This window comes from Brassica napus, chromosome C3, assembly GCF_020379485.1.
Source record: "Brassica napus cultivar Da-Ae chromosome C3, Da-Ae, whole genome shotgun sequence".
NCBI classification, from domain to species: domain Eukaryota; kingdom Viridiplantae; phylum Streptophyta; class Magnoliopsida; order Brassicales; family Brassicaceae; genus Brassica; species Brassica napus.
In genome coordinates this window covers 25,735,136-25,761,615 of record NC_063446.1, presented here as the reverse complement: position 1 = coordinate 25,761,615, position 26,480 = coordinate 25,735,136, and the positions used below count along the sequence as shown (strand labels likewise).

General features: G+C 39.0%; 2 protein-coding genes, 1 non-coding gene and 2 pseudogenes across 3 annotated transcripts; 3 read left to right on the top strand and 2 right to left on the bottom strand.

Moving 5' to 3' along the window:
• The first annotated feature begins 832 nt into the window (after window positions 1–832).
• Window positions 833–939, top strand: LOC125584851. The gene has a single exon (XR_007321758.1). It is a non-coding gene; the product is annotated as a small nucleolar RNA R71 (small nucleolar RNA).
• Window positions 940–8,377: 7,438 nt separating this feature from the next.
• LOC106442184 lies at window positions 8,378–11,365 on the bottom strand (annotated as a pseudogene).
• A 4,095-nt stretch (window positions 11,366–15,460) lies between these two features.
• On the top strand, window positions 15,461–19,199 carry LOC106404613. The gene is made up of 5 exons (XM_013845322.3): window positions 15,461–17,513; window positions 17,612–18,143; window positions 18,216–18,315; window positions 18,403–18,792; window positions 18,872–19,199. The coding sequence occupies exons 1-5, from the start codon at window positions 15,494–15,496 to the stop codon at window positions 19,076–19,078; spliced, it is 3,249 nt and encodes a 1,082-aa protein (XP_013700776.2). The 5' UTR covers window positions 15,461–15,493; the 3' UTR covers window positions 19,079–19,199.
• Window positions 19,200–19,481: 282 nt separating this feature from the next.
• Window positions 19,482–22,030, top strand: LOC111202110. Its single transcript, XM_048749495.1, has 4 exons — window positions 19,482–20,197; window positions 20,571–21,457; window positions 21,523–21,750; window positions 21,842–22,030. Exons 2-4 carry the CDS (start codon window positions 21,404–21,406, stop codon window positions 22,028–22,030), a joined length of 471 nt encoding a protein of 156 aa, XP_048605452.1. The 5' UTR covers window positions 19,482–20,197; window positions 20,571–21,403.
• On the bottom strand, window positions 22,029–24,134 carry LOC125584480 (annotated as a pseudogene).
• Between the last annotated feature and the right edge of the window lie 2,346 nt (window positions 24,135–26,480).

The following is a 26,480-nucleotide window of genomic DNA, read 5'->3' as shown; positions in this document are numbered from 1 at the left end:
TGTTGTCTCTTCACACTCTCAGCAGTCTGAGTAATCTGAATATCCATCTGCCTCATATGGCTCGAGACATTATCATATTTGGCACTCAGGTCATTGAACATGTGATTCATTCGGGTATTGATGTCGTTTGTGACCTGATTCAGTGCTTTTCCCTGGATCTGTTGTCCTTGGAGCAGCTGGCTCATCATATTGGCAAGACTCTTCATCTCGTCTTGTGGAGCAGTTTGAGCAGGCTGTGCAGGCTGCTGGTTAGTCGGTTGTTTCTGGTTGTGGAACTGAGTATTCTGAGCTGGGCTGAGGACAAAGGTTCTTCCTTGATTTCCATACCCCCGTTGGTAGCCACTGTTCTGAACCTGATTGCCTTGAGCATTTTCTGCGTTACCATCGGGTTTAGGGTTGTTGAACAGGTGGGGGTTGTTCCTCACGTTAGGGTTAGGGTGGTAGTTCTTGAACTGCCATCCTTGTCCATTCACATAGCTAACCTCATGATGGTCCTCAGTCGCCTGGTCTGCTTCTGATGTAGTGTTTGTAGTTCCTTTATCCTGAGGGGATTCTTCCATGATGAAGACATGGTTCTGATTAATCTTTATCAGTTGATCGACCTTGGCAGAGAGCTCATCTATTTTGCTATTGTCGATGCTGTTCACCTTTTTGGTGCGGTCAGTCTCTCGGTTGCTGTCAGCTGAGCTTGAGGCCACGTTCTCAATCAGCGCGAAAGCGCCTTGAGTGGATTGGGTGGGTCATGAAATCTCCATTACTGGCTGAGTTTAAAGCATTCCTGTACTCCCAACCTACTCCATCGTAGAACACTCCGAGTAGATAATCTTCTTCAAAACCGTGATGTGGGCACTCCCTGCGGTAGATGTTGAATCGCTCCCAAGCGTCGCAGAACGGCTCATCTACCAGCTGTTTAAAGGTGGCGATCTTCTGTCTTAGAGCTGCTGTCTTTGACTTCGTGTAGAAATGGCTCAAGAAAGCGGATCTGACTTGTTCCCATGTGGTGAGCGATCCAGTGGGTAGGGAATCTAGCCAGCGAGCAGCCTTCCCATCGAGAGAGAAAGGGAACATGGTACACTTGATGTAATCTGGTGGTACTCCATTCGCCTTAGTGAACCCACACATCTTCTCAAAGTTTTCAATATGGTCCATCGGAATTTCTGCAGGAAGTCCGTTGAAGATCTTCCTCTGCACCAGACCTATCAAGGCGGGCTTGATCTCAAAGTCTTGTCTAGTGCAAGGTGGAGGGTTGATGGCGGAGCGTAGCAGGTAGATTACGCAAGAGATTCCTTTGGCCAATCTGATCAGCTTCCTCTGGTGCATTCCGTTGGTTTGCAGCGTTCGCTTGGATAGTTTGCTGCATCTGCTGCATCTGTTGTTGCATGAGTGCAAACGCAGCAGTAAGATCATCCTGATGATCGCCCATGTTGGTGCTTGTAGGTCTAGGCAGTTGACGGTTCTGACGTTCTAATCTCGCTAGTTCTTCGTTGGTGAGATGATGCAATGGTCCTTGTGCGTTGCTCCGAGTATGTCTACTGGTCATGCACCTGGATCATTAGCTGTGACAAAGAAACAGATGCGAGTTAGATATCTTAGACTTAAAATGAAACCGAAAAGTAGAGGTAAAAAAAATCTGGTCCCCGTCGCAACGGCGCCAAAACTTGATACACTAAATATGAATCTTTGCTACTGCCAAGTTAACAGTTGTGATTATAGTACTTTAGATTCAATCCAGAGGATCAGTCTACACTTTACTCTTATAAATTTCAATATCAAGCTAAGAAGAAAATGGTTTTTGATTCAATTGGTGACGCGGAAAACAAGTAAACTAGAGTTTTATTTAATTTAACAAGAAGCTAGCCTAGGGTATTTCATTGGGTGTTGAGCGAGAGCCAAACAATTATTCAAGCGCAATGCAGTGCTTTCTAGAACTCGGATCACTCAGCTGGAACACCCCACTGTCGTGGTGGTGATCTCTTTGCTGGTCGATCCAATGATCTAACTGTCGTTGAGATGAGAACGACTGCAAGCCTTAGAGATCAGGTCCGATCAGTTCACTTACTACCCTAATATCTACTTTCGCTGATTAGGGATACTAAGCTCATTCAATATATGTCAAGCTATCTCCTAAGCGGTTAGCTAGGCGATAAACTTAGGATCTAACATCAAGTGATCAGATTAATGGAAGCCTTAAGAATAGTATGAATGAAGAATAATCAAGAATAGCTTATCTATGTTTAGCTCATATTTCAACACCCTAAAAACCCTAGGCGAGCTAGATCACTACTCAATCATGGTGCAAGCAATCAAAGACATAGATTCTGAATGAAACTGCATAATAATAAGAGTAGTAAACAAAGGGTTCAGATGGTCTTCTCTATGCGAGAATGGATTCTTCTCCCTTACAAGTTGCAGATCCCAAAAGCTAAATAAATCTCTTGTAAAAACTAGCGTAAAAAATTAAAATAGGATAGGTGGCGTCTTTATATGGAGGCGCCAATAGGTAGAAAAGATATTAGGGCAACAGGGCCTTAATTCCCGAAAATAGAAGCTTCCTTATTTGTCGGGAACAACCTCGGGATCACTCCGTCTGCTTGTTCTGCTTGAGTGTTCTCCGCAAAATGCTCCAAAAGGACAGCTTCTCTTCAAGCACCCTCTCTTCATTCTTCTACCAACTCCAGACCTGTAAAAGATCAAAAAGGACTAGACTGACACGGATTAAGGACTCGAATCAATATGAAAACACCTATACAATGATGTGAAAAACACCATATATCACCAAACATCCTGAAAACACTTAACAAAGTTAGCAAATAAAAATCCTCACACTCTCAAGTGTTTAGCTCACGATTTTTAGATGGTCACTCAGAGTTCTTTCACTGGTTCAAAGGATGATAGGCAGTCAAAATTCAGCAATCAAAACCCAAAACAAACTTTGTGGCAAAAAGAAAAGAGAAAGAAAGATGAAGAGATTTTGATATGGATCCGCCTTAACTGTCCTAAGGCTGGGTTTCTCTTCAGCCAGCAGGGTTTCTCTTCCACCACTCCCCTTGGATTTCTCTTCAGAAGTGATTCAAGCCAAAACTTTTACTCTTTTTTTTTGATAGATTTTTTTTTCCCTCTTTTTTTTTTTTTAATAACTGGCGATCACAAGGGAGTAAAGGAACAGCCCGGATCCAACAAGAAATAAGAAAATAAAATCGTGGAGAGATGAGAAGATGAAAAGATGAATTGAAAACAAACCAGCCAAAGTGGCTCTGATACCAACTGAAGAACCCTAAGATAGGGAGGATCACTTTAGCTGGGTGTTGGATATGATCCGAGAAGGCAAACGACACTTCTGGAACTGAGATGGATTGAAAGGATCGTCAAGAGATGCGGAATGACTCTTGATATACCCACGATCTAAGGCTAACCACCAAAGAAAGAATGAATGTGTAGGCTAACCACCAAACAACACACAAAGATGAATTGGCTGACCACCAAATCAACAAGCCGGTTCACACCAATGAACTAGGTAAAGAACTCTCTCTCTCACTCAGAGAAGAAACAAAATAAACAACCAAAACTGAACTGATTTTATTCATCAAATGGACTACATATTTATAGTGTTTTGTAGTCAAAGGCAATTAAAAAAATGTGGGAAAACAATGCATAGAAAATATAAATTTGACTAGATCTAGTCAAGGCACGGAAAATGGAGAAGACTAGATCTGGTCAAGGCACGGAAAATGGAAAAGGCTAGTCAAGATGCCCAGGTTCATCCGAACCAGATGGATGCACGGGGTAACGATAAGGACGCTTGCGGGACTGTCCGGATGGTCCGCCGGATGAGAATACATGTCCGTCTTCGGTTTCTTCACCACCCAAGTCAAGTCTGGCATGATCTTTCTCAAGTCTGGCATGATCTTTCTCAAGTCTTGCATGATCTTTCTCAAGTCTTGCATGATCCAAGTCAAGTCTGGTACGGTGAAAAACATGAACCTCGGTTGAAATGTTCAGAACGTCCTGAACTCCATGCTGAGCTGGTTCCATGTAATGATCCGTGGACTGCGGCACATCAATTAGAATGAGAGTTACACGTATATATACTCAATACAAGATGTACTAGGTTAATATGAATGACTACACTACCCATTATACATATTTACTCTATACACCCCCTCAAGATGGAGGGAGGGAAACCACTCCAATCTTGCGTATTAACTCTGTGAAGTGTGGTCTTGGTAATGGCTTGGTGAGGACATCAGCGAGCTGGTCTTTGGTGGAGACGTGAGTGACGCGCAGAGCTCCTGAGCGAACATTTTCGCGCACAAAATGAAAGTCTAAGGCCAGATGTTTCATCCTGGAGTGGAAGACAGGATTTGCGCTGAGGTATGTTGCACCTACATTATCACAGAAGACAACTGGAGGTTGAGTAAGAGTGACACCAAGTTCCGTGAGTAATGAGCACACCCATCGCAGCTCAGCAGCTGTATTTGCGACAACCCGATATTCAGCTTCTGTTGATGAGCGAGCAACTCCTGTTCGTTTCTTCGAAGACCAAGCAATAGGTGTTGCTTCAATGTATAGGATGAACGCGTTCGTTGAAATGAAGTCATCAGTGTCCCCTGCCCAATCAGCGTCTGAGTAGGCGTGGAGAGACAGAGGCGTATCGCGGCGGAAGAGAATGCCGTGAGAGAGGGTTCCAGCGAGATATCGTAAGACGCGTTTCACCGCTTGCCAGTGTTCATCAGTTGGACAGTGCATAAACTGAGAAAGCTTGTTGACGCTGTAGGCAATGTCGGGTCGCGTGAAAGATAGATATTGAAGACTTCCCACAATCATACGAAATTCACGCGGATCTTGCATCGGTTGACCGGAGGTGATGGTGAGCTTTGGTGAGATAGGCATCGGAGTCGCAACCGGTTTCGCGTCGAACATCTTCGTCTTGGTGAGAAGATCGATGATGTATTTGCGTTGCATGAGGTGAAGACCAGCTGGAGTTCGTGTTACTTCGACACCAAGAAAGTAGCTGATATCAGATGGTTCTTTGAGAGAGAACCGCGAGGCAAGAACACGTATGCAGGCATCGACCAAGCTAGTGCTGCTTCCCGTAATGATAATATCGTCGACATATACAAGGATGTAGACAATTTGTGTGCCATGTATGTAGACGAAGGCGGACGTGTCTGCAACCGAGTTCGTGCATCCCATTTGAAGAAGAAAGTTGCGGAGCTCCTGGTACCAGGCTCGAGGAGCTTGTTTGAGACCGTAAAGCGCCTTCTTGAGATGACATACGTGATGAGGACGATCAGAATCAATAAAACCAGGTGGCTGAGACACATATACCTCGTCGGTTAGAGTTCCTTGGAGAAAGGCATTATTGACGTCCAGTTGCTTGATAACCCACGAGCGACTAACAGCAAGTTGAAGAACAAGGCGAATCGTCAAAGTCTTGACCACAGGACTGAAAGTTTCTGCATAATCCACGCCATATTCTTGTCTGAACCCACGAGCCACCCATCTTGATTTGTACCTGCGAATCGTGCCATCAGGTGAATATTTAACTGTGTGGACCCATTTCGTAGCAATAACATGTTGTTCCGGTCTCGGAGGAACAAGTTCAAACATATGGTTTTTGATCTGAGCATTATACTCATCTTCCATAGATTGTCTCCAGTTGGGATCTCGCATTGCCTGGGCCACGGTCGTGGGAACTATGGGTTTGGTTTCAGGTGTGGCGAGAAGGGTAAGCTTTTGGGTTGAGTTGGTTATTTTATTTTTGGCACGGGTTTGCATCGGGTGGACATTTTGGAGAGGTTCAGGATGTGGAGTGGGAGACAATGTATTTGGTTCGGGAGGTGGGATATTTGTGGTGACTGTTGGTTGATGGTCAGAGTGAGAAGGCGAGGTTTGTGAGGTAGTTGGTTGTGGAGTCTCTGCTTGTACCTGCACAGAACCAATACACGTACCTGAAGAATTATTTCTTGTGCTCTGTTCTGCTGATGGAATGGCAGAGACAGAGGGAGACGGTGATGATAGCACCGGCTAATGGTGAGGATCCGGGCACGGGGGAGAAGACGAGCCTTGATGTACGAGTGGTGACTGTGAGATCGGTATGTAAGTGTGTGGAGCATGGGTGGTGGTTTCGGTGGCTTGAGGCAGAGGTGCTTTCGGTGGAGTGTATGGGAACTGCGTCTCATCAAACTGAACATGGCGCGAGGTGTAAATGCGACCAGTCGGAAGGTGAAGGCAAAGATATGCGCTTTGGGTGAGCGAGTATCCCAGAAAGATGCACGGAAGAGATCTGTTGTCGAGCTTGTGTTGCGCATAGGGCCTGAGCCAGGGAAAACAAAGACAGCCGAAGACCCGAAGCTTGAGATAGTTAGGTTCCTTGTTGAACAGCTTCTTGTATGGCGATTGGTGCTGAGTTACCGGAGACGGGAGACGGTTGATGAGATACATTGCAGCAGCGAAAGAGTAAGTCCAGTAGGTTGTTGGTATCGTCGATTGGTGAAGAAGAGTTAAACCAGTTTCGACAATATGTCGATGCTTTCTTTCTGCAATGCCATTATGCTCAGGTGTGTGGGGAGGTGAAGTGAAATGAGAGATCCCGTGTGATGCCAAGAAACTCGGCAAAGCGATGTACTCGCCACCATTGTCAGAGTAGAGATTTTTGATCGGCTTCCCAAAGTGCTTTTCGACAACAGCCTTGAAGAGGATGAAGGTTTCTTTGACCTGAGATTTTTGTTTCAGAGGATAGAACCAGGTGTATCGGGTGAAATGATCGACAAATATGATGTAGTATTTGAAATTGTCGACAGTGAGAATTGGGGAGGTCCAAACATCAGTGTATAAGTACTCAAGAGGTTGAGTTGAGGTGATTGTGTTTGTGTGAAATGGAAGTTTATGACTTTTATTAATGAGACAATGAGAACAAGGGGTTTTTTTTTTGAGAAGTAGAAGAAAGCGGTAACAAAAACTTAGAAATAATAGCTTGCAAAACAGAAGAAGATGGGTGTCCCAATCGGGAATGCCATGAAAAGAGAGTGGTTTTTGGTGTTGGTGAGGCGTAAAGGGAGATGGTATTGGATGAAGTCACGGTCCACTCGTACAGCTCGTCCTTAGTCTTGCCTTGGAGCAACCGGACCCCCGTGCTGAGATCCTTCACCTGAAAATGTGCAGGAAAGAATTCAACAAAAACGTTATTGGAATTGCACAAGCGATAAACAGAGATAAGGTTTCGTTTCAGGTTAGGAACATAAAGGATATTATTTAAGTTAAAGGAATGAGAAGGAGTGGTAAGAGTTGTGGAACCAGTATGCGAGATCGGGAGACCGGAGCCATCTTCAATCATGACATCTTCACCACCAGTGTACGGCTGATTCAGAGCTAGGTTACTCAAGTCGGTTGTCAAGTGGTGTGTCGCGCCGCTGTCCAAGATCCAGTTTCCTGGATTATACGATTGAGCCATGGCCATATTAGCACGAGGTTGCCACGCCGATGACGAGGCCTTGGAGCTCGGGTTGTAGGAGGCAGCTGCGCTCTGAAGCTGATTGCACCGACGTGCAGAGTGTCCATGGACGCCACACAGTTGACAACGACCCTGATAGCCACGCGAAGATTGATCATTGCGCGGACTGAACTGCTGTTGTTGCCAGGTCTGGTGAGGACGAGAGTTGTTGTTGCGGGACTGGCCATAGCTGGTCTTCTGCGCATTGCGATGGTTGTTCGAGGAGCCGCGGTGATGGGCAACATTGGCAGTGACCGGAAGAACCGCTGCCGTTGTGGTTTTGGAGAGGAGCTTGGTCTCATGGTTCAACAGCTTCTCGTGAATCTCGGTGAGCGATGGTGGGGACTCACGACCTTCAATCTGATCCTTCACCGGCTTGTAATCTTCCGGTAAACCTTCAAGGAGGAACTCGATCTGATCTTCAATGTCATAAGGTTTGCCCAATAAGGCGACTTGATCAAACCAAGTCTTGAATCCCTGAAAGTAATCATCAATACTCATGGTTCCTTTGGTCCAGCTTTTGATCTGCTGGCGCAGTTGTTGGATGTGGCCACGGCTGGGTTTTGCGTAGGTAGAGGATAGAGTCTCCCAGATTTGAGCCGACGTCGTCGCTGTGGACAGAATTGGTTGAATGGAGACAGTGATGGCGCCGAGCAAACCACTGTAGATCAAGCGATCTTGACGCTTCCATAAGAGATAGTCTGGGTTCGAGGTAACCTCACCCTCGTTTGTAATGGTCGGAGGTGGAGGAACGGCAGATCCGCCGAGAAAGCCCGAGAGATCGTAACCGTCGAGCAGCGCACTGACTTGACGACTCCACATGAGGAAGTTTGAAGCCGTGAGCTTGGTGACATTGTTCATGTTCACGTTGAGGAGGTTTGAAGAAGGAGAGACTACAGGAGAGAGAGCGTATTGAAAATGACGGCTAGGTCAATTTTTAATGGATCAATAGCTCTGATACCATATAAGGTTTGATGACTGAATAGTATTATTAGAATGAGAGTTACACGTATATATACTCAATACAAGATGTACTAGGTTAATATGAATGACTACACTACCCATTATACATATTTACTCTATATTAACTCTCAAAACGTTGTACATTGTGACACTATCAGGGTCTATGTTCTTCTCCTTCATCTTCCTTAGAAGATTGTCAATCTCAACTCGTTTTAGAAACACACTGTAGATAGAAATCATCGACTTAAAGGGTGAAAGCTTGTTGAGAAAACCTAGCTCTCCCATCTTCTCAAAGATAGCTTCAGCTTCACCAACATCTTGGTGAGCTCTAGTGTACATGTTCAAGAGTGTAGTGTAGACAGAGTAGCCCTTCATGGTCTCAGGGATGCTTGTGTCAAAAAACTTATCAGCTTCTTTCAAACCCAACACTTTCTCGGTTAGGTCAAGCCTATCAGCATAATCTTCTGGAAAAAGATTAATCATCTTTTGATCACAAAACCATGAAGATGCCTCAAGTGCTATGGATAATTTATTTGAGTCTTGAAGGTTCTTGATGAGGTCTCTAAACTCTGAAGGCTTCACTTGGCTCCCCATCTTCCCCCACTCTTCCAGAAACGGAGTGATTGGTTTATTACCAAATCTTATGTTCCTTAGAGTTTTGTTCATTAGTATGTCTGCTTGTTGGACCATACCATGTTTGCGGAAACCAGACGCCAACATCGTTGGGATTCGGACATCAAACTCAAGACCCGACAACGCGTACTCACTGTAGTACATCTCAGCTGCTATGTTGATATCGTCAAGATTCAAGAGAGATTCAATCAAAGCTAGGAACCCATCATTGTCTTGCTCTCTTGTCTTCTTGTATAGATTCCATATACGGTAAACATCTCCACTGTCTCCTGCTTCACCGTATAGCCTCATGAGCTCCTCATACGAGGAGGGATCATTCAGCTCCTCAGCTCTAACAAGCATCTCTCTCGCTTCTCTCTTGGAACCAACTCTTAGATAAGCCTTTGCCATGTCAAGATTGTCGAGCTTGACGTTGTTCTCCTTCATCTCTCGTAGAACCTCGTCGACCTTACCTCTGTTCCCAACGGAGCTGTAGAGAGACATCATGTAGCTGTACGGCGAAGGTTTCAAGAGCAGACCTAGCTCTCTCATCTTCTTGAAAGCAGCTTCTGCTCTATCAACATCTTTGTTCCCTGACTCTGCGTAGCTCTTTAGTAGAGATGTGTACATAGACTCGTTTCTAAGATTCTCAGGGACCTTCTCCAAGAACTTCTCTGCTTCTTCAAACCCTAACACGTTTTCGACCAGATCAAACGTGCTGTGTAGTCTTCAGGTACGAGACTGCACATCTTTCGTTCAACCATCCATTCTGATACCTCTAGGGCTTGTGGAAACCGCTTGGTGTCACGGAGCTTCTCTAAGATTCCTCTCACCAGAGTAGGATTCAAGTTGTTACCTTGTTGTCTCCATTGCTCGAGCACTGTACTGATCTTTGCCTTGTGATTTAAAGCCGACTCTATCCGATTCTGCAGGACTTGGTTCGAGGCCCATAGGGTTTCGTTTGAATTGGAGCAGAAGAGACGAAGACGAGGCTTGGTGCTGTGAGCGAGAATACGCTTTGCGTGTTGCTGAAGACTAATCATGCTCTCTAGTTCAGTCTTAGGGTTTTGTGCTACCTAACTTACCGAGACACTAACTTAGTCGTGTTTATCACGTAAGGTTTTTGAGTGTTGGGGAAATAATACCGTAAGTAACTAAAGGGGTTATTTAGTAAAAAAAAAAATTAAAGAAGTTATTAGGAGATGAATTTGTGTAGAATTTGTGAATTTTAAGAGTTGATAGTTTTTAATAGTTATATGGATTGTGAAAATATATATATATTTTTTTAGATTGTTATAAATTTTCATAAATTTTATTATGCCTATTATGAAAAATATATATAAGTTCAAAACTGTTATAAATATTGTAATTATGTCTATTATGGAGAGTTCAAATATATTTGTTCTCCAAACTTTACTTATTTACTTATTCTCTATGTTATCCTTTGTTTCAAAGTTATTGTATTCTTATATAAATGGTTATTACTCATGAATAACACACACTAATTTCTAAATTTTTTTAGTTATATACTTATAACGTGTTATTAACACGAAACTCTAGCATTTTTGAGTTAAAAGGTATAAAAAAAATTTCTGTTAGATTCTTAATCTTTATTAAATTCTTCTTCGATCTATTTTTATTATCGATACATGGTCGTAAGTGTGGATCTAATTGTTGGAGTTTTAAAAGCTTTATGATATCGATTTTTACGGGAAGCTTTTTTAGGGAAATTCTTTGTCGTTTTACGACAGTTTTAGAGAAAACTTGTTTTGTAGTTTTGGCAGAAACTCATTTTTGCGAGAGTTCGGTTTTGCGAATTTGGTGAAAAACTCAATTTTGTGATTTTAGCGAAATTTTTTGATTTTGTGATTTTGACGAGAAAATTGATTTGGTGAGAAAACTTATTTTTCAGTTTTCGCGAGAAAGTTTTTTTGTGGTTTTGGAGGGGGAGAGCACAATTTTTTGGTTTTGACGGATAAACTCGATTTTGCGGTTTTAGTGAAACCACAATTAGTTTTTTTTTTTTTGCGAGAAAATTTGTTCTTTTTTTTTGCCGGAAAAGTTTTTTGTGTGTAGAATAACTTGATTGTACACTTTTCGTAGGAAAACTCGATTTCACATTTTCGGTGAAAAAATTAACTCAAAATTCTTATTCCCCATATTTGATATGAGCTAAAACTTTATTTGTTTTAGATTATTGGATGGGCCATGTCTATATTGCCCAAAAACTCACTAACGCGCATGGTATAGTTTGGCTTGTGACTCTTACCAAAAACTCACTAACGCGCATGGTATAATTAGGCTTGTGACTCTTATCAAATTATAATCCACGTCATTTGTATTTGGACACGGACCATTCATAGCCAGGCCACCCATTTGACAGCCTTACTCGCTGTATAGAACACATAGCATATCTCCAATGTTTACTATACATAGCATAATTCTTAAAAGAACTCATTAAAACTTTCTAAGCAAATAAATATAACTTTATTACTAATTTCTCCTCGAATTTTACCAATTAAAACAATTAAAATCAAAATAACAAAGAAAACAAAATTGTTGAGAATGATCGTTCTTTGAGATATCTGAACAAAAAATGAAAAAAAATCTAAAACAAAAGAGGAACATTTATAAATTAATAACTCTATAAACTAATAAAATATTGTGTTTACATCGTTACTCATTTATAAAAATTTCACTGTGAATCTGCTCGAGACGAGAACAAGAGGAACAATAATAATAATCAAACAAGTAATAAAAATGGAATAAGAGCCTTGGATAGACTGTCCACGTCAGATGGAAAAATCACTCAATCATGTTATAAGGTTTTGCCACGTAATCAAGTGATTTCGGATGTTGGGTTTAAATTTCTTTACTACCCCGCATGTTAATCTGAATGGCCCAGGAAACCCATTTTATTGAAAGCATCGTGACCTTATTCTTCACCGACGCGAGATCTCCTTTTCTCATTTTGTCCAAACCCTAATACGGTTGCAACTGGCACATACAAAGATCTTTTGTCAGCAGGATCCATTGATCCAACCAAAGTGAAAATGATCATTACTTAATTACAGATTGAAGTACTCCGTTCTGCATGCTAACCGAGTGTTTTTCTTAGGGTTGTGAGATGTTGCTTGCAGTATGCTTCAGCCATAAAGCATCTTTGATGTCCAAGTGTGTTGTTGTCGACATCAAGGAGCCTGACTCAGCAGCTTCTGCTGGTAACCTTTATTAGTTATTTTTTATTTGAATCTTCAGAATTACCGGTAGATCTGCAACCTTTTCCCTGATATCTCTGTTGGCCTGCATGTTATGGCTTTTAAGTTAGCAATGAGAACAGAGTAATGTTTGAGAAAGAAAAAGCCACGACCAAGTTATTTGTTTCCTGATGTGGAACATAACCAAATATATGTTTCTCCGATGACCTGATCATATAAATTTGTTTGTGTAGTGTGAATCAAGAGCAAACAAATCTTTGAATATGAACTCTTTTTTTTTTGAGAACTGAGTATGAACATATCTTATTCTTTCTCTTTTTTGCAGCTTTTAGAGCACGTGATGGTGGACAAAAAGATTTACATGATTTGCAATGTGTAATGATCAACAGATTTTAGTGACACAGAAATTGGTGTTGCACAAAAAAGAAAGCAATTTATGATGCGGTAAGTATATTTGCGTTTACTTTTTTTACAGCAATAGCTACTTTGCTTATGACTGATTTTCTAAAACCAGTTGAGCAAATATGAACAAGTGTCTACGTTCTCACGAGTTCAATCCATCTTTGGTATGATTTGCAGGAAGGCCTGCTCTCAACCCCCATATCCAAGATATTCAACTCGTGCACTTAAAGATAAGAGATCACATGGTAGTCTTTCAAGCTAGAGAAGGGAATAGAGTGGCAGACAAAATTGCAAAGGAAGATCTCTATTTTTTTTTTAAATAGTGCCCCTATATTGTATTATGTTGCCAAGTTGGTTGAATGTCTTAGTGGAGGGTGATAATGTGTAAACTATTGGGTTAATGAAAAGTATGAAGGTTGAGCCAAAAAAAAAGAAGGAGATTAAGATATTAACATGGAAATATGGATTAGTGTTAGTTCTGATGATAGTTATGCCAAGTTGAAATAATATTTTTGTTGTAGCGCGCATATTCTTTGCATCTTAAAAAAAAAAAATAAGCAAGTCGTACATATGACAAACTAACATCAATTTAACAGTTTTGAAGAAAATATTCTTGCAAATTAAATACCTTAATTTATTTATCTCACAGATACAATATTGTGATGTTGAAAGATTTTAAAAATTGGTGATATGCGTAAGAAATGAAACCCTTAACAAAATAAATATTTGTTACAGCATATTATAAATCAATGCATTTTCAAAAGTGACTTAAATTGCTAACTGTAGAGAAAGCATACATACCAGAAAAGAGCAACAGTACAAATATTAGTTTTCTATAAACTGACCAAGCTAAATATTGTAATTTCATCATAATAAAGTATGAACAACATAAATATTCCACACCAAAGCTATATTTTATAAGCAAAAAGCAAAAACGTGTCATTAATTATCATCCAAACTTCTTTCCTTCAAGAAAACGAAAACGTTAGACAACAGGAACAAAAAGCATATGCACAGATGTAAAGAAACATTACCATAGATTATTTCTGCTTTGGGATTAGAAATTTGGTGGCTCATATAAATTAATAAATCTAACACATATATATATATATATGCATGTTATGTGATCAAAGGGTTCTGACATTACTAATATTAATAAGGTTTACCAATTATAGTGTGAGTTCTTATAGTATATAGCGTAACCAGTGTAAGTATAAATATATATATATATATAGATACAAATTACAAAGTAATTTAAATTTAACTAAAATATATGGAAAACAATCCGGCTGTAGCCCGGAGAAGGCTCTAGTAATAATAATAATAAATAGGGGAAGGTGGATGCAAACAAGCATAGCATGGCCACAGAAAACGCTAAGTCGGGGTCGGCAGCTGCAGCATGCAAGATCATGGACAGAGCAATCACTAAACAGATAATCAGCACCACACCCACCATATTTTGCATAAACCTCTTAATCTTCATTTCGCCACCAGGTATCTTAGCATCGAACTCTGCTCCTCCTGATGATTGTTCCCACTCTCCATACATCTTTTGTGCTCCTTGTACATCATCAAACTTCGACAAAGACTTAACGACACCCATCTCTCCTACCTTGTTCCTTACTCTCGAAACGCTGTTCATTGTGACACTGTCCAACTCTATGTTCTTATCCTCCATCTTCCTTAGAAGATTCTCGATCTCTGTTCGTTTCCCTAGCACACTGTAGAGAGATATCATCGACTTAAACTGATAAGTTTCTTGGGATTCCAACTTAAAACCAATTGACAATTAGTGGATTGGCCCAAGTCTCTTATATATTACTCAAGTCTCTTTCATATTTCCGATGTGGGATCTTCTTTCCAATACCCTCCCTCGAAATAATAGTGCATATAACCATTAATCTCGCAGAATCCATCATACCCCCTCTGAAATCAAGCTTTATTTTCTAGCGATCTCGGCGGAACTGAGCCTTCTATGGACAATCAGCTAATGGGATGATCGGACCACTGTACGGGCCGGATTAATGGGTCAGAGTATTGGGCCCGCTCTAATACCATGATAAGTTTTTTGAGCTTCCAACTTAAAACCAATTGGCAATTAGTGGATTGGCCCAAGTCTCTTATATATTACACTACAAGAAAACACGGATAATACCGACGGAAAAACCGACCGAAAAAAATCGGTCAGGATTTTCCAACGGAATTCCGACGAAAACTTGTCGGAAATCTATTTCGGCAAATTCGTCGGAACTGCGTCGGAAAATACTGACAGAATACTTTCGTCGGTATTTGGTCATACGATCCCGACAGAAAACCGACAAAAAACTGACAAAAATATGACCGTTGCAAAAAGTTGACACATACCGACGAAATACCGACGCAGTACCGACAATTTTGGAACTCGGTCATAATTCCGTCGGTATATTCCGACGGAATACCGACGGATTGAACACCCTTTCACTTCCCGATGGAATACCGACGAATTTACAGCCGTTGCACTTCCCGACGAAATACCGACGAATTATGTAGCCGTTAGTATCCGTTTAAATTACCGACGGAACACCGACGGGTTTTGTACGTTAATTTAGCCGTTATGATTCCCGACGGAATACCGACGAATATTTGCCGTCGGGAAGTTTTCCAAATTCATTATAAATACGACCTCTCCTTCATTCATTCAAATCACAACAAAACAATATAAATTATGGGTACTCCTTATAATTTCCGTTCTTGGTTAAATCAACCTCATATGGATCCAAATACAAATTTACTTACGGAGGAATACACACGTGGTATTCAAGAATTCATGGGGGTGGTTCAAAGTCAACCGGAAGCAAGAACAAGTAAGTATTTATTATGTCCATGTTCTACTTGTAAGAATAATATCCGTGTCAAAAAAATGGAAGTATGGAGTCATTTATATTTGAAAGGATTTACACGTGGTTATAAGATTTGGTATCTTCATGGAGAAAGATTTGAGTATGGTAGTAGTAGCGAACCTCAAACTGCCGATAGGTTAGATGAACCTACCACAAATGTAGATTTTGGGGTAGGGACTGTTCAGATGGTATATGATGCATATGGAGAAAATTTACCGTCGGGTGAAGAGGAAGGAGATAGACAAGAACAACCCAATTTAGAAAATTTCCCATGTGAAGAGGAAGGAGAACGAGAACAACCCAATCTAGAAGCGAGAAGATTTTTTGAAATGTTAGATGCAGCTAAGCAGCCATTGTATCAAGGATGTAAAGATGGGCATTCACCTTTATCATCCGCAAGTCGATTGATGGCGCTAAAGACTGACTATAATTTGGCTGAAGAATGTGTGGATGCGATTGCAGATTTTGTTAGAGATGTTCTACCTGAAGATAATCTTGCACCTGGCTCATATTATGAGGTACAAAAATTGGTCGCTGGTCTTGGCTTACCATATCAGGTGATAGATGTATGCATCGATAACTGCATGATTTACTGGAGAGCAGATGAGAACAGGGAGAATTGTAAATTCTGTCGGAAACCTCGTTATCAGGATACGAGTGGAAGAGTTCCGGTGCCATACAAACGAATGTGGTATTTGCCGTTGACTGAAAGATTAAAGAGGTTATATCAGTCTGAACGAACAGCAGAACCAATGAGATGGCATGCAGAGCACTTAACAAATGGTGAGATAACACATCCTTCCGATGCAGAGGCGTGGAAGCATTTTCAATCAACATATCCAGAATTTGCATCTGAGGTAAGAAATGTGTATCTTGCATTATGCACAGATGGTTTCAGCCCATTTGGAAAGCATGGAAGACAATATTCATTGTGGCCGGTAATCTTGACACCTTACAACTTACCACCACATTTGTGTATGCGACGGGAGTTTTTGTTCCTCTCAATTCTCGTTCCCGGGCCAGATCATCCTAAGAGATCACTGGATGTGTTTCTTCAGCCATTGATATATGAGCTGCAATTATTATGGGAGCACGGTGTTCATACATACGATGTTTCGCGGAAAGAGAATTTTCAGATGCGAGCAGTACTTATGTGGACAATAAGTGATTTTCCAGCATATGGTATGTTATCTGGATGGACCACGCATGGGAGGCTATCATGTCCTTATTGCCAAGACAACACAGATGCTTTCCAACTAAAAAATGGTCGGAAAACGTGTTGGTTTGACTGTCACAGGAGATTTCTACCACACGATCATCCATATCGTAAGAGTAAGACATTGTTTACAAAGAACAAGAGGGTGTTTGACAGTCCACCTGAAGAAGTAAGTGGCAAAAAGTTGAAGGAACAATTAAGAGATTTTGGTGCAGATAGAACGCCAGACGTGGGTGGAAACGGACATGAACCGATTTATGGTGTAGGGGAAAATCATAATTGGCATAAGAAAAGTATCTTCTGGGATTTGCCCTATTGGGAGACTCATTTGTTGCGGCACTGTTTAGATGTCATGCATATTGAGAAGAACTTTTTCGACAATTTGATGAACACCATCCTTGATGTCCAAGGCAAGACGAAGGATAACTTGAAGTCAAGACTGGATTTGGTTGATATTTGTGCTCGTCCCGAACTTCATGTTGATGAGCACGGTAAAGGTCCTATTCCCATATATCGACTGGATGCAACTGCAAAAGAAGAGTTTTTTGATTGGATAACACACAGTGTTAAATTTCCAGACGGTTATGCATCAAGTTTGCGTAATTGTGTTGACAAAAGTGAAGGGAAGTTTACTGGCTTGAAGAGCCATGATTGTCATGTAATGATGCAGCGCCTCCTTCCTTTTGCGTTTTCCGCACTATTGCCACGAAATGTCCACGAAGCAATCGCAGGTACTTTAAAATTTAACATAGTTAAATTAATTGTCATATTATTTTTTAATGCTTATATATATATATGCTTATGGAATTTGTTTTCTTCGTGTATGTAGGGATAAGTGCTTTCTTCCGTGATTTATGCTCGAGATCACTCACATCAGATGGTATTCGCAATTTGGAAGTTAAAATACCGGTGATCCTTTGCAACCTCGAGAAGATATTTCCTCCATCATTTTTTGATGTTATGGAGCATCTTGCTATTCATCTTGCGAGAGAAGCGGCACTCGGTGGTCCCGTGCAGTACAGGTGGATGTATTTGTACGAACGGTTTATGTTTCATCTGAAGAAGAAGGTCAAGAATTTAAGCAAGGTGGAGGGATCAATAGTGTCTCAGTGCATCAATGAGGAAACCTCAAACTTTGCTGAATACTACTTTCCATCAGAAGTTCGAACAAAAAGTCGAAGACCTGCACGGCATGATGATAGAGGTGAAAGGGCAACTTATTATGTTTATGTGCCAAACATGTTTACACAAATTGGACGACATAGTGGAAAGTCAACGGACCGGATACTTACAGTGGCTGAGCATGCTCATTTGCACACATATTTGCTTACAAACTGCGAAGACATTCTTGAATATGAGAGGTACATAGATTTAAAACTATGAATTATTTGCAATATTTTTGACACATATCTAACATTTTGTGTTTTTTACAGTATTTACTTGGCAGAGATGCGCTTAAAGTACCCGGATGCGACCGAAGAACAACTCGAACAACTCAAGCAAAACAACTTTGCAACATGGCTTTCTGATTATGTAAGTGTCTACTCAGTAATTAGTGGTAACTAATCATTTTACTTATTATCTTTTAATGAAAGAAAACATTTTTTTTTGTTTTTATAGGTAAGCCATTGTTTAGCTACTGGGCACCCACCTAAAGATTGGTTACGTGAGATAGTTTGTGGTCCAAAGTTTGTTGCGAAGTCATATCCGAGATATTGCACTCGAGGATATGCATTCAGAGTTCTTAAGGAAAATACTGTAAGGAGAACAGTTGATTGTGGGGTTTCTTCGTCATCCGGAGACGATGTGTACTACGGTAACGTACGCGAGATTTTGGAAATTCAGTACCCGGGAATGATTGGCATGAGATGTATTGTCTTCAACTGTGAGTGGTACGACAACGTTGTTGGTCGCGGAGTAAGCACTGACGCATTCGGTGTTACATCTGTACATTCGCGACGACGACTGGATTTTTACGATCCATTCATTCTTGCTTCACAAGCTGACCAGGTATGTATGTTGAAATATATTTTCCATCGGAAGTAATCATATATAATTACTTCGACTTATATAATTTATAATTTTTCAGGTTTGCTATATTCGTTATCCGCGGATTAGGCAAAGGAACGATCCTTGGATCGTTGTCATGTCAATAAATCCCAGAAGCCGAGTACAAGGAGTATTTGATCCACTACAACAACAATTAACCGAAGAGGACGGCGAGATTGGAGAGTTTGACGAAGACGATTCAGATTCATCATGTTCATCATCAGATAATTCCTCAGATGCAGAGTAGATACTCTTTTATGAATGTATATGCAAATTACTTTTAAACATTGTAGATTTCTTCTAAAAACAAATTATGGGTTTGAAACGTTGTATACTTTAAAATTAAAAAAATAAATTAGATTTGTTGATTTAAAAATCTAACGGTTGTAAAACAAAAATCGAACTGAAACTCTAAATTGATAATGTCCGTCGGTATTCCGTCGGTATTTACCGACGCATTTCCGACGAACCCTTAGAATTTGAGGGTTTTGTCGGAAATGCGTCGGTAAATACCGACGGAATTCCGACGAACCCCTCAAATTCTAGGGGTTCGTCGGTATTCCGTCGGTATTTACCGACGCATTTCCGACGAACCCTAAATTTAGGGGTTCGTCGGAAATGCGTCGGTAAATACCGACGGACATTATCAATTTAGAGTTTCGGTTTCTTACAGGTATGTTTTTTTTACAGTTGTATTAAATATCATATATAACATCAGACAACAAATCTACCCATTGTATTCTCACAGTTTTAAAACTTTGAACATGACATATATATAATCATTCAATCAAAACCGTTCGAACAACATCATACACTTTTAAGTTGGCTTGTGCCAGTTCTCAGAAGTTGTAACACTCAAATAAATTTATAACATTTTTTGAGAATGTTTTATGATTATATAACATAATATATCGGTTTTAGAAAGTCGTATAACAAATATAAATAATTTCGACACCCTGTGTAAACTCTAAACCGTAATCCGTCGGTATCTCGTCGGAATATTCCGACAAATAACCGACGGAATTAACTATACCGACGAAGAACAGACGGAAATGGTCGTCGGTATTTATAAAATTACCCGAGTGAAGCTGTACCGCGCAAAATTTCAGTGAACCGCCAATATTAAAAAACCGACGGATTTCCGACGGGTATATTAAATACCGACGGAAAAAACCCGTCGGTAATCCGTCAGTTTGTTAAATGAATACATAAGAGAAAATCTCTTCTTTTTCCTCATTTCTTCCCCTTTTTTCTCTCTCTCCGCCCAACCTCTCCTCCTCCCTCGCGATTTCCGGCGATTCCCTCCTCCTCCCTCGCGATTTCCGGCTAAATCCCCCAAATTCGACCTCCTCTTTCACCCAGTCATGTAAGATTTTCAATTCCTTTAACTTTGCTCATGGGATTTTAAAGGTTACAATGTTAGTTTTAGGGTTTATGTGATTTTGAGATTGATTAGGGATTTGGAAGTTAGTTTAGGGCCGGGATTGAAGTTTTGATTTAGGATTTGTGTGATTGAAGTTATAGATTTTGAAGTTATAAAGTTTTTTTTTAATCAAATGTTTTTAATTATATAAAAATCGTTTTTATTTATAAAAAATCAGCATATGGTATAAAAAATATTTTTTTCATTATAAAAATTCGTTAAATAAATTATAAAACACATTTTAATTATTATAAAAATATTTTAATTATAAAACGTTTCTAAATAATAAAAAAGCTTACTAATGTTTTTTTTGTAGGGATGAACCACCTCCTCTTATACTTAGACGTCGTTCTCGCCGGGGTACTTCTTCAGTCACTCAGAGTACTCAGAGTACGTCACCCGCTAGTAGCCCAGTTGCAGCTACCACTCCTCCAGCAGCCCCCACCCCTCTAGCAGCCCGCACCCCCCCCCCCTCTGTAGCTTCCGGCCCTTCTCAAAGTTCAAGAGGAGGAGGATTGCCTACTACGATGACTGTTGCGGAGTTAGTTAGGCAACCTGGCCGAGAATCGCTTCAGCGCCTTGATCCAAATTATCTTATTGTCCCAAACACCACTTGGTAAGTATTTGTTTTAAAAGGTTCTTTCATTTTATATTCATCTTTTACATTTAATTGTGTTTGGTTTTATTTCGTAGGTTTGATTTGTCTGGCAATGGTATCACCAACAGCCTTCTTAGGATGGAGTACACGATGCTAAAGCGTGGTTATCCAACTTTCTATGACATGCCTGAAGAAGATCAAGAACTTTGGTTTCGGCAATTTGCGGTATACGTTGTCAATTTTTAATATTATAAAAAAAATTTCTACAATTGTAACTTTCTAAAAAAAAATTTGTATTTATTTTGCAGCAAGAGTTCACTTGGGAATCAGGGATTACAGAACAAGTGAAAATTGTTTTCCGCCGCAAAGCAGCTTCGCACTACACCAAGCGGATCAATGAGTGGAAGCAAAAATTCGATGTTGGCGAGGTCCCGAAGCACATCAACCCAGACGTTTGGCGGGATTTGTGTGCTCATTGGACGAAAGATGAGACAAAGTCTTTGTCGACAATCAACTCGCAAAATCGGTGTAGCGGGCGTGGCGGGAAAGGGATGTTTGTCCACAACTTAGGGGCAACAAGTTTACAGACCCGAGCACTTCAGCTAGTAAGTTTCTAATCTGATTTTCTTATTCATTTTTAAATATGTGATACTAAATATATTGTTTTTAGATGAAGGAAAACGGTGGAGTTCCCGTAGATGATTTTACCCTGATGAAGAACGCCTATACCAACAAGAAGACTGGGGAGATTCAGGATGGACTTATTAAGGGCGTAATCCAGGTCGTGGAAAATCGAAAAGTGGATCTCCTCGCGACTCAAGCTTCTATGTGTGAAGAAGGCGATTCTGCATCTTCCAACTCCTTAACCGTAGAGCAACTCAACAACCTTGTTCTCGAGGTACATTCTAATTTCTTTTTGCTATGTATGTGTGATATGTGTGTGTGCGTGCGTATGTGTGTGATATGTATTTGTTATATTTCTCATTCAGGCTGTTCCAAAGAAAAAGGGCCGTTATGTTGGATTGGCTCGTTCGACCGGAGGGGCTTCTTCTTCTTCTTCAGCTCACTATCCACTCGTTGATGAGCTTATGGAGCAGATTAAGACCAAGGATACGGAGATTGAGTTCCTGAAGCAGACAATGCTGAAATCCGGGTTGAGCTGCAGCAAAACCGAATGACTATGGAGGAAAACAATGTTCTCACCCAGACCTTGTTGCAGAAGTTTAGGACCCGATTCGGTGAAGACTTTTAGTTGTTTTTTAATTTTCAAAAACTTTTTATTACTTTTTATAACTTTAATGTATAATAATGTTGAATTTATATATCTATAATGTTTTTAAGAAATTATCAATTTTTTCTTGAAATTAAATTAAGAATTATAAAAATTATTTTTTTAATTAAAAAAGGAATACCGACGGATAGAGTTATCCGTCGGAATTTCTACATTTTTCCGACGACTAAGATCCATCGGTATATTCATGATATTCCGACGGAATAAAGTCGTCGGTTTTATTTTCAATTACCGACGGAATCTTTTCGTCGGTATTTTCTGAATATTCCGATGAACACCCTTTGTCGGTATTTTTTGAAATTCCGACGAATTCTCTTCGTCGGTATTCTCTATAAATACCGACGGATACGCATCGTCGGAAATTTTAGATAAAAACCGACGGAATACGTTCGTCGGTATTTGCCGACGAAATATGTTTGTCGGTATTTACCGACAAATTTCCGACGAATATCAGTATACCGACGAGATGATACCGACGGACATTTTTCGTCGGTATTCCATCGGTATGCGGCTTTCCCGACGAGATTATGACGGATTTGTCCATCGGTATCGCGCAGTTTTCTTGTAGTGTTACTCAAGTCTCTTTCATATTTCAGATGTGAGATCTTTTCTCCAATATAAACGGTGAAAGCTTGGAGAGGAAACCTAGCTCTCCCATCTTCTCAAAGATAGCTTCAGCTTCACCAACATCTTGGTGAGATATAGTGTACATGTTCAAGAGTGTAGTGCAGAAAGAGTAGCCCTTCATAGTCTCAGGGATGCTTGTTTCAAAAAACTTATATGCTTCTTTCAAACCCAACACTTTCTCAGTAAGATCAAGCCTATTTGCATAATCTTCCGGAAAAGATTAATCATCTTTTGATCACAAAACCATGAAGATGCCTCAAGTGCTTTGGTAAACTTATTTGAATCTTGAAGGTTCTTGATGAGGTCTCTCAACTCTGAAGGCTTCCCACACTTTTCTAGCAACGGAGTGATTGGTTTATTACCAGATCTTATGTTCCTTAAAGTCTTGTTCATTAGTACATCAGCTTGTTTCACCATACCGTGTTTGCGGAAACCAGACACCAACATAGTTGGGATCCGGACATCAAACTCAAGACCAGACCACTCGTACTCTTTGTAGTACATCAACGCTGCTCCGTTAATACCATCAAGATTTAAGAGAGACGCAAACAAAGCTAAGAACCCATCATTGTCTTCCCCTCTTGTCTTCTTGTATAGATTCCACATACGGTAAACATCTCCATTGTCTCCTGCTTCACCGTATAGCCTCATGAGCTCCTTGGGATCATTCAGCTCCTCAGCTTTAACAAGCATCTCTCTCGCTTCTCTCTTGGAACCAACTCTTAGATAAGCCTTCGCCATCTCAAGGCTATCAAGCTCAACGTTGTTCTCCTCCATCTCTCTCAGAATCTCATCTACCTTGCCTCGGATCCCAACGGAGATATAGAGCGACGTCATGGAGCTTTACGGTGAAGGTTTCAAGAGCAAACCTAGCTCTCTCATCTTATTGAAAACAGCTTCGGCTCTATTAAGATATTTCTTCTTTGCGTAGCTCTTTAGTAAAGTGGTGTACATATGCTCGTTTCTGAGATTCTCTGGGACCTTCTCCAAGAACTTCTCTGCTTCTTTAAACCCTAGAACGTTCTCGATGAGATGAAAACGTGCTGTGTAGTCTTCAGGTAGGAGACTGCATACGTTACCTTCGGCCATCCACGTTGACACCTCTAGGGCTTGTGGATATTGCTTGGAGTCGCGGAGCTTCTCGAAGATTCCTTTCACTAACGAAGGGTTTAGCTTGTTACCTTGTTGTCTCCATTGCTCGAGGACTGTACTGATCTTTGAGTTTTGATGTAAATCTGAATCGATCCGAGTCTGTAGAGTTTGACTCCGTGTCGATAGGGTTGGGTTTGTGTTGGAGCAGAAGAGACGAGCCTTGCTGCTGTGAGCGAACGCCTTGCGTGTTGCCGAAGACTATGGATCATCATGATGCTCAAGTTCAGAGCTTAGGGTTTATGTGTCTTTAATAAGCTTTGCGTGTTGCTGACTGTGAAATTAATCTGAGGTTAATAGGAATTATTCACCCTGTTTCAATATATAATTTTTTATTTTTACAATGTAAGTCGGTTTCAAAATACAACTCAAAACAGAAAAATTTTAAAATATGATTTACAGATTTACCATTAGCCCTCTCTTTCTTCAATTAAATACTAAAACTAAAAATATATTTTTAATATCAACACTATTAAAACATGAGAACTTTTTATCTACTTACAAATAGTCTATGTTAGACCATTACATTAATTTAATTTTCCATTATTTCTCCTACAACTAACTTAGTTATTATTAAATATATATCATATTTAACCAATTATTTTAATATTTTTAAAATAAAATATATTATTAAGTATCTTTTTCTAAGACTACATTTTGATAATATATTTTAATATCTTTTATTTAAAATGTAACTATACATTTTTAATATTTAATTTTAAATAAGAAAATTCATAATTAATATAAGATATAATTAAAACGAATATTGATTCATTTTTAATTTATATAATAAGAAATAAAATTTCTATAAAATCTCTATATACATAATTTATATTCATAATTAAATTACTACACTAATTAATAAATATAAAGTAACTTAATCCATTTATTAGCTATTTTACAAATTATAAAATAACAGAATAAAACAAATAATAAAGTAATATATATAAACTAATAAATAATTTAATATTGAAATATATATATATATATATATTTAAATTAGAGTATTAAAAATAATTAGAGTATTTAATATGAATTAAATTTGAAAATTTAAAATAAACAAAAAAACAAAACATCGAAAAAATTCTAATAACATGTTAACAATAAAATTAAACTAAACAAATGAAAAAGAAATTATATTTATTTCTATTTATGTATACGAATCGTTCATGCTCAAATTTATTTCTATTTTAGTATGCATCTTCTCAAATATTGATCCATTACGATTACAATAAAATAATAAATTAGTTTGACTAAAACTTTGTATATCTAACTTTTGTAAAATTGAAGCATCACATTCATATTATATCCACCATTCATCTAAACATTCATGAATTATAATACTTTAAGTAAGACAATTTAAGTCAAACCGTATTACATAATGGGTCATCCATCGGTTCAACTGATTGCCGAGTCCCATGTTTTATCGTTTTTTGCGGGTTTTATAGAACTTTTAAATAACAATTTTTTTAAGCCAGGTCGGATTACATATAGGGTCACCGGTTTTGTCGGTTTAACCGTTGGCCAGAGTCGAGTTTCAGAACACTAAATATAATGTTTCATGTGTAACATTTAAATGTAGATACACAGTTAAAAATACAAATTTATGTCATATAAATTTGGTTTGTTTCAAAACATATCCCGAGTTTCAAAGCGCGGCTCAAAATTTAGTCTAATCAATTAATTTAGGGTTCTATTTTTTTTATCTACCATTAACAAATTATAGTAAGACCACTTAAAGAATTAGATAATATGACATATTTGAATATTTACATTAATAATAAACCAACTATAAATTTGAATATTTTTTTAACTATAACAAAATCTGTTAAGAAAGAATCTAACAAAATCTTACTTAAAATTTAAATATTTTAATAAAATAACATATTAAATAATTTCGTAATTTGCTATATAATATTATTATAAATCAATTTATAAAACAAGAAAATAAAATTATACTGTTTTTTATAAATTCTATAATTATATTCTGTATTATATAAAAATATAAGTGCTATATGAATTAAATATGACAATTCTCTCAAATAGTCATTAGTTTTTGTCACAAAAATAGCCTCAAAAAATAAAATGACCAAAATAGCTCTTTTTATTTTGAAAATTTTAATATTTATTCTTTATTTTTTAAATTTTGAACTCATCCTCAAAATCCAACCCCTTAACTCTAAATCCTAAGTCTTAGATACTTGTAAATTAGTTAAAAACTAGTCACACAATATTGCAATCACCATGTACAGTCGCAAGAGTAGTCTAATTGATGTTTTCTTGGAGTGTAACCTCTCTCACTCCTTCTCCATACTATCCCACAAGCTTGTGAACCTTGTTAAAGGGATGCCATATATATAGTACAAGATTTATCTTGTCATAAGAAATGTAAGATTTCATACTCTTCCATTTCGTTTAAGTAAAAATCGTTTTATTTAGAACCCAAAAAAAAATTGATCCAACTTTCTCTCTTCACATTAATCCAAAATTTTACACAGTCCAAAGACTTACAAAATTTGGGTTCCAACAGACTCTTGCCTTAAACTAAGCTTGGTCAAGGT